Source organism: Vulpes lagopus, chromosome 1, assembly GCF_018345385.1.
Source record: "Vulpes lagopus strain Blue_001 chromosome 1, ASM1834538v1, whole genome shotgun sequence".
Lineage (NCBI taxonomy): Eukaryota > Metazoa > Chordata > Mammalia > Carnivora > Canidae > Vulpes > Vulpes lagopus.
Window position 1 is genome coordinate 68449786 of NC_054824.1, and position 8784 is coordinate 68458569.

Consider the following 8784-nt stretch of genomic DNA (forward strand, 5'->3'; position numbering starts at 1 on the left):
CTGTGGAAGGAGCCTCGGTGTCCATCGAAAGATGAATGGATAAAGAAGATGTGGTCTATGTATACAATGGAATATTACTCAGCAATTAGAAACGACAAATACCCACTATTTGCTTCAACGTGGATGGAACTGGAGGGTATTATGCTGAGTGAAATAAGTCAATTGGAGAAGGACAAACAGTGTATGTTCTCATTCATTTGGGGAATATGAATAATAGTGAAAGGGAATATAAAGGAAGGGAAAAGAAATGTTGGGAAATATCAGGAAGGGAGACAGAACATAAAGACTCCTAACTCGGGGAAATGAACTAGGGGTGGTGGAAGGGGAGGAGGGCGGGTGTTGGAGGGGAATGGGTGACGGGCACTGAGGTGGACACTTGACGGGATGAGCACTGTGTGTTTTTCTGTATGTTGGTAAATTGAACACCAATAAAAATTAATTAAAAATAAAAAAAAAGGGGATCCCTGGGTGGCGCAACGGTTTGGCGCCTGCCTTTGGCCCAGGGCGCGATCCTGGAGACCCGGGATCGAATCCCACATCAGGCTCCCGGTGCATGGAGCCTGCTTCTTCCTCAGCCTGTGTCTCTGCCTCTCTCTCTCTCTCTGTGACTATCATAAATAAAAAAAATAAATAAATAAAATAAAAAAAATAAAAATAAAAATAAAAAAAAATAAAACTACTCACCCGGCAGCCCTGGGGGGCTCAGCGGTTTAGCACCACCTTCAGCCCAGGGCGTGATCCTGGAGACCCCGGAACAAGTCCCACATCGGGCTCCCTGCATGGAGCCTGCTTCTCCCTCTGCCTGTGTCTCTGCCTCTCTCTCTCTCTCTCTCTCTCTCTCTCTCTCTCTCTCTCTCTCGTGTCTCTCATGAATAAATAAATAAAATCTTTAAAAAAAAAAAAACTACTCACCAACCTTTTGAAAGTCTGATAAATACTTGTACCAAAGAGTGTAACCCAAAGCCTTGATGCCCTCCTGCTGGAAGAACTGTCCCCTCTGAAAAAGATGAGATGGTACATGCTGGAGAATAGCATTCTATAATTCACTGTCCCAAACCAGCTCAGAAAGCACTGGCACTGCAAGGAGAATGGAGAAAGGGGCCAGGATAGCTATCTCTCAAGAGCAAAAAGAAATGATCAAATACCATGGTCAGTAGGAGAGGTTGTTTAACTTTGATGATTTGGTTTTTTTAGGGAGGCCTGAGCTAACATTTCTCTTGTACCCCCGACCCCCAGAGCCTGTACAACAAATTCTCACTAGCTTTTTTTTTTTTTCTACCAGGGAGGCAAGTACATGCAGGCAGTGATTCAATATGGGAAGATCGTATCGTGGTTAGAGATGGAATATGGCTTATCGGAAAAGGAGTCAAAAGCTTCTGAGTCATTTCTGCTTGCCGCCTTCCTGAACCTGGCCATGTGCTATCTGAAGCTCAGAGAATACACCAAAGCTATTGAGTGCTGTGACAAGGTAGAGTGTCTGTGTGTGGACTGGACTTGAGATGTTCCAGATCTTTTTCTCCATCTTCATATTTGGTCATCTTTTGCTCCTTTGTAGCCAAGGGGTTGGAGGGCTTTTCATTTTGTTTTGTTATGTTCATTTGTTTGCTTGGAGTTGTTTCTTTTTTTTTTTTTAAGATTTTATTTATTTATTCATGAGAAACACACAGCTACAGAGAGAGGCGGAGACACAGGCAGAGGGAGAAGCAGGCTCCACACAGGGAGCCCGACGCGGGACTCGATCCCGGGTCTCCAGGATCAGGCCCTGAGCCGAAGGCAGCGCCAAACCGCTGAGCCACCCGGGCTGCCCTTGGAATAGTTTCTCATTATGAATTGGGAAATTCAGAAAGATTGAGATTACAGTCACACTTTTTTTTTAAGATTTTTTTCCTTTAGAGAGAGAGTGTGTGTGCATGCATATGAGGATGGGGGCAGAGGGAAAGAGAATCCCAAGCAGATACCCCACTGAGTAAGGATCCTGATGCAGGGCTTGATCCCACAACCCTGAGATCCTGACCTGAGCTGAGATCAAGAGTCAGACACTTAACCAACTGAACCACCCAGGTGTCCCAGGAAAGTCAGGCTTTCCTGATGCATAGACTATAGTAATACACTATGAATAAGTTTTAATAAAATTGGGGCACTGGGTGGCTCAGTCACTTAAGTATCCAACTCGTGATCTCAACTCAGGTCTTGATCTCAGGGTTGTGAGCCTCATGTCAGGCTCCATGCTGGGCATAAAGCATACTTTAAAAAAAAATTTTTTTTGTTATTAAAATTATTTTCATCCATGACTTTACTTAAATCTATGGCCTTTGGTATCAAATTGAACATCAGCTCCTCAGGTTCAATGTAATAACAGATTTAACCTAAGCCTTTCAGGGCTTAAGCATGATAGACTTGCAACTACTTACATAGAAGATATATACAGGCCACTTCTGTATACTTCTGGGATTGTTTCTGCAGACCATATTTATAGGAGTGAAAATATGGAGTCAAAAAATAGGATTACTGAATATTATCCATAGTTTTTGTTTTTTATTTATTTATTCCTGAGAGACAGAGGCAGAGACATAGGCAGAGGGAGAAGCAGGCTCCTTGTAGGGGAGCCTGATGTGGAACTTGATCCTGGAACTCTGGGATCGTGCCCTGAGCCAAAGGCAGACGCTCAACCTCTGAGCCACCCAGACATCCCTTAATCTTAGTTCTTTTTTTTTTTCTCAATATTGTCGGCAACAAAAAACTCTTATTTTCATTTTTATTTCTTGGTTACTGATGAAATCATATAGTTTTTCATTACCAGCCATTTTGCATTTCTTCTGTGAATTGCCTGCTCACATCCTTCAACTAGATTGATTTATATTGAGGCAGTCTGTACCTTATTACTATTAATCCTTTGTCTGGCAGTGGGGATCTTGTTCTCCTCACTTGTAAGGAAAATTTTAGTATTTACTTCATTGAATCTGTCTTTTCCTTTTTTTTTTTTAATTTTTATTTATTTATGATAGTCACACACAGAGAGAGAGAGGCAGAGACATAGGCAGAGGGAGAAGCAGGCTCCATGTACCAGGAGCCCGACGTGGGATTCGATCCCGGGTCTCCAGGATCGCGCCCTGGGCCAAAGGCAGGCACCAAACCGCTGCGCCACCCAGAGATCCCCTGTCTTTTCCTTTCTAATTAGAAAGGTCTCCCCCACTCTAAGATAATAGAAATAATTCTGTTTAGTACTTGCAAAAACTACTCCAACTAGGTGTACTTTTTTAAAAAACTAATTAAAAATAACCCTATTGTATTTTGATGGGACAGATTGCATGCGTGTAAGTATGCTTGGTCTAGAATTTTTTGTGTTTTGATATGAGGTAAAAATTTCTCTTATTTTCCATGTTCATTTATTACAATGTAGGCCCCATTTATTACGAAGTTAATCCTTTTCCTACTGATCAACATTCCCGCTTTTGTCCCTGTTAAATCTTATTATATATACACACAAACCTGTTTCTGAATGCTTTGTTCTGTTCCATAACCTCTTTGCCCAGAGACAAGCAATCCATCTTTTAATTTCAGTTTTTTTCATAGTGTGGTTTAATTTCAGTGGTTCCATAGTATGTTTTTTTTCTGTGGTCGGTCAAGCCTCCCCTCATTATTTTTGTTTTTCCAAAATTTTCTCAGCCATTCTTGGGCATTTGTTTTTTCCATTGAATTTTAAAATGAACTTCTCTATAGGCTCCTCCCCAGTCCCCTTGGAATCTTAATGGAAATTGCATTAAATACAGAAGTTAATTTGGATATAGTTGGTTCTACTTTGATTAGTATTTAATTACCTTGAATCTTGTCACTTCAGTAAACTTTTTCCAGTCCCCTTGGCCAGAAAATTTTGGTAAGTTATTTAAATACTGAATTTCTTTGAAAGGTCCACAAACATGTCCACATGTAACAAAAGTTACATTCATGCTTTCTAAAATGTAGACCATCTGTCCCTAGGCGCTTGGACTAGACAGTGCCAACGAGAAGGGCTTGTACAGGAGGGGTGAAGCCCAGCTGCTTATGAACGAGTTTGAGTCGGCCAAGGGCGACTTTGAGAAAGTCCTGGAAGTGAATCCCCAGAATAAGGCTGCACGACTGCAGATCTCCATGTGCCAGAAAAAGGCTAAAGAGCACAACGAGCGGGACCGCAGGATATACGCCAACATGTTTAAGAAGTTTGCAGAGCAGGATGCAAAGGTATGTGCAGAACTGCCTTTCCCTTCAGGTACATCAAAAACTGATCTTGCCCCTTTGGTTTTTGTTACAACAAGATTAAGCATAGGGCACAGGGTCAGATAGACAACCTAAGAGGCACAAGAATGGGGAAGACGATTTATGATCTGATCTGAGGCTGGTTTGGATGCAGAAGAAGAATGGGCTGTTCTACTCACCAGACGTGCAGAGTTATGAGGCACTGCATGTCTGTGAAAGGGATGAGAAAAATAAGTTCCCTAGAGACTAGGGAAACTTGCTAGTTTTTTTTTTTTTTTTTTTTTTTTATGATAGTCCCAGAGAGAGAGAGAGAGAGAGGCAGAGACACAGGCGGAGGGAGAAGCAGGCTCCATGCACCGGGAGCCTGATGTGGGATTCGATCCCGGGTCTCCAGGATCGCGCCCTGGGCCAAAGGCAGGCGCCAAACCGCTGCGCCACCCAGGGATCCCCAAAACTTGCTAGTTTTTAAAAATCAAACACATCAAGTATTTTTTTAGATACTTTTCAGATATTTGTTGAGACTTCCTGTCGCGTGCACTGGGGGCGACAACCGTCCAGGGATGAGGGTAAGGGAATGAGGAAAAGAAAAGAGACATAAACAGAGTGGGAGCAGGAGGGACATATGGCTGGATTCAGCCACAATGCCAACTTTATTTGTATTATTCACTCTTTTATAAAGCAGGGTTGTATAACAAGCAGGATGTCTTAAGCTTAGTTTTCCAAACATGTCTTTTCACAATAGATAGCAAAGGTATGCACCCTTGAATAGATAGCAATAGTATGTGTCCTTGAGCCACAAGCCTTCAACAACAAGGGTGAGACAGGTGGGCCGTGGTTGGAAGAGTCAACAGAGAGCCATTGCTCCATCCATTAACCCCTTCCTGGCACGCGGCTCCCAACAACTTCCATTTTCCCAGGCAGTGGGCCATGATAGGGAAGGCCCACCATCAATGCCCTTTTACTTCATCACCTCCCCTACAGCAAGGTTGTGTTCAGGTCCTGAGTTCATCCTCCACTCCCCAGTCCTCTTGTCACAACACCCCCTGTGGCAAGCTAGTCCTTCCCACCGAAGAAAAGTGAAAGCTGTCCACTATGCACTGTTGTCAGCACTGCTCTGACTTACCCAACCAGGCAGCCCCAGGAAAGCCACTGTAATGCTCTCCTGTTTGAGACCTGATAAGCAGTCAGGAGGAGCCAGGAATTATCTGAATGTTTCAGTTTTTTCTCTAACCCTCTTGATATCTTATTTCTTCCTCAGGAAGAGGCCAGTAAAGCCATGGGCAAGAAGACTTTAGAAGGGGTCACCAATGAAAAAGAAGCAGAAAGTCAAGCAACAGAAGAAAAAGCCGGAGGCCATGTATGACACCACGCAAAGGAGGGAAGAGCCCTAATGAACTCGGCCCCTTCCTCCATGGGCTGTCACCCAACTCAGGACTCAACAGTGTTTCATGTAAAGTTTGTTATAGTCTGTGCGAATCTGGAAGCAAATGGCAAAACCAGTAGCTTCCCAGAAAACAGCCACCCTGCTGCTGCCCAGCGTGCTCCTTGAGAGGGTGGCATGGGACCACTCCCGGTGGAACGAAGCAGAAGTGACTATTGATGTGGTGAGATCGAACCACCAGCTAAGTCCAGCTCATTTCAGTTTGTGTCAACTTTCAATATCTAATTCAGGGTCCCTTGAGATAATTCTAACAATTTGGGCTGTCTGTTAGGTTTTACATCTGATTGAACTTTTAATAGCACTGCAGAAACCTAAAAATAAATGCTTAATGATTTTCTCCTTTCCTGCAGTTGGGTGGGAGAGAGGAGGAGGTCTTGGTTTTTAAATGACTGAAGTGCTAGCATTCGTAACCAACACAACCCATAGAGAGAGGGGTCTGGAATCCCCTCAGGTTCTCCACAGTGCCAGACTCTGAAGCCAGAACCTCAGAGGCCACTTGCTTGCTGACTTTAGTCAAACTTCCTCACTAAGCCAGTCTGCTTGGGAGAGTGGGGCTCTCTGGCACCCAGCCTGGCCCTGGAGGAGGGAATCTGTCATTCCCAAAACATTCTTCAGCAATGATAATGAGCAGAGGGAGTTTCTAGATTAGCTTTCCCTGCTTTCCTTGAAGTTCTGAGATGCTGAAATGTGAAAAGAGTAATCAGAATTGTGCATTTTCCCCTCCTCTGTCTCTTGTAGGAAGTAATGTGGAGTACCGTTCTGCCTGCTAGCATTGCTGCCATTCAGTTTCTGATTTACATTCTAAACCTTGCTATTAAGAACTTAAGACTTGTTCTTAGAATATCTCTGACCTGGAGTGGATTTATTTACATATCCACTTAGGATTCATGCAGCTTTTTTTTTTTTTGTCTTTTTTAAATTACTGGCTCATAAACATGTATACTGGTTTATGGAACTTTATTTACACTCCTCTATCATGCAAAAAATTTTTGACTTTTTACTACAAAGTAGCTTGATTTTTAAAAACAAAATCTGCAGAGTTGGAAAAATAAGTAGTTGCTCTTGTACATTAAGGGTTTTCCTCGCAGGTTTGGCACGCAGCAACTTTCTTATGGCTTCTTTGTTCTGGTGTAAGTCGTGAAAAAGAATTGAAAACTGCTTCCTGTGCAGGCACATCTAGCCTAAAAGCTCCAATCCTGGGGCATTGAATCAGGACAAGTCAGAGTACGTACATGTAGTGGAATCTTGGTCCTTACGGGTAAGCAAATTGAACATGGCTTTCTCTCCCCATGGCCTGAGAAGCACTTGTGGGAATGCGTTTGCAATCAAAGGAAACAGTAGCTCCAACCTGGAACATCTCACTTTGTAAAATCCTAAAGAACACCGGCAATTACTAGTTTTAACTTTTATGGTGGTTTTAGCAAAACACTTGTTAGGTTAGGACCCACATCAAAACCTAAAAATAAAATAATTTCCATTTATACCATTTTTTTTCTCCATGGAACAAGTGGAATTAAATTGTGAGTTTCTCCTTTGACAACTAGAATGCTTTTAATTCTCACTTTTGTCTTTATTCATGAGATTTCTTTTAAAAGCCCCAATCTCGCCTAGGAAATATGAAAAGCAGAAGTTGATTTTGCTTTGTTGCTTGACTGTTTAGTATTTGTAGCTCTTTTGACTAGAGCATGACTCCAGTGAGATTTGATCCTAAGGCCAGTTAGCTTTTCGCAGGTAGCAAACAAAAAAACAGGTTCTAAAACTTAGATTATCCTAGCCAATTGTCTCCCAAATGTGTGTTATGGGTCACCAGCGGGGAGTGGGCAAGAGTGTGCACAGAGGGGAGGACAGGGGGTATGCAGGTAGTTCTGAGAAAATGAGGGTGAGGTGCCCATCACCACTCAAGAAGAAGAAACTTCATATGTTCTTGTATCAAATTCAGTAATCTTAATTTGTCTAGAAATCAGTGGATGTCTTTGAACCATCTTTCAGACTGCATTTGGAGTGCTGAGGCAGCATATATGATGAATTGAAAACTTGTTTTTTTAAAAAAGAAAAACATTCAGATGCACTTTTTTGTGTTCCTTAAATAAACAACCAAACATGATTTCCCCTTATTCTTGGGTTTTGCTTAAATAGTCTTCAGAAAACGTTGTTTTGGTTGGAAAACTAGGGTGGGGGCCAAGTTGAAGAACTACAACCTCAGAAAATTGGCTGCAGACACTATTGTCCTCCCTGCTCAGAGGCACAGCTTGAAATCAGCATTGGGCTAAAGGTGGTAGAAAGATGCATCTTTGTTCAGATGAACCAAATCAGAAAAACAAGAAGATTTTTTTTTTTCTCGTCAGCCAGTGAGTATTCCACTATTTTAGCTAATTGTAAGGTAGGTTCAATTTGGGAAATGAAGAGGTTTAATTATGTGCTAATTTGCATAATTAGTAAATATGTAAAACATAAGCATGTGGTGGGTGATCCTCTGGGTTAAGCATGCCCTTTCTCTTTCTTAAGTAGCATATTTCAGCAGATGCTCATGGTTACATACCCAGAAGGGTTAAGGAGATGTCACATACACTGCAAAAGAAAGGTGACTACCTGAGGTAGTGGCGAGCCTGCCTCCAGGAGGACTAGTGACTGGCATCTGCAGACAGGTCAATGTAGGCTCCAGACACTTTGCCATATATTCCCTCTGAATTCCATGCTTCATCTCCAGGTTTGAATTCTAGTCCTACCCCTTTGCTGCTAAATTATTTGGTAATGAAATAATTCCTTTTATTTGCATGTTTTTTCTAAGCAAATAACAATCATACAGGTGGTAATAAGGATAGCCACAGAGTTTCACGGTTGTTAATTTGTGACCTGGGGTAATTCAGGGCAGCCCGCGTCCATCCCACAGCATGAGGAGTATCAGTGAAGAGCTTTGTCCATACTTGCTCGGCCTTTTTAGCGGCTCCTTTCTAGCATGGTGCATTAGAATGTATTCTCTGAGACCGGCAACCCTGGGAGACTCACAATGCACTGAATTTGAGCTGTTAAGTCAAAATCCCAAAATTTTGAATTCCCTAACCTAGCTGTATATTATTTCCATCAACTGGCTCCTTACATGCTTGAATAAC

At 42.4% G+C, this 8784-nt stretch overlaps 1 protein-coding gene across 10 annotated transcripts in view; it reads left to right on the plus strand.

Annotated features, from left to right (window-relative positions):
- Nucleotides 1-7778, plus strand: part of FKBP5 (FKBP prolyl isomerase 5) — a 109693-nt gene extending 101915 nt beyond the window's left edge. For all 10 annotated transcript variants that reach the window (XM_041760087.1, XM_041760105.1, XM_041760132.1 and 7 more), the window contains 3 exons: nucleotides 1283-1468; nucleotides 3979-4218; nucleotides 5492-7778. In XM_041760087.1, the coding sequence (XP_041616021.1) occupies nucleotides 1283-1468; nucleotides 3979-4218; nucleotides 5492-5596 (531 nt within the window). In that variant the 3' untranslated portion in view covers nucleotides 5597-7778. The remainder of the gene's footprint in view (nucleotides 1-1282; nucleotides 1469-3978; nucleotides 4219-5491) is intronic.
- The last annotated feature ends 1006 nt before the right edge of the window (nucleotides 7779-8784 follow it).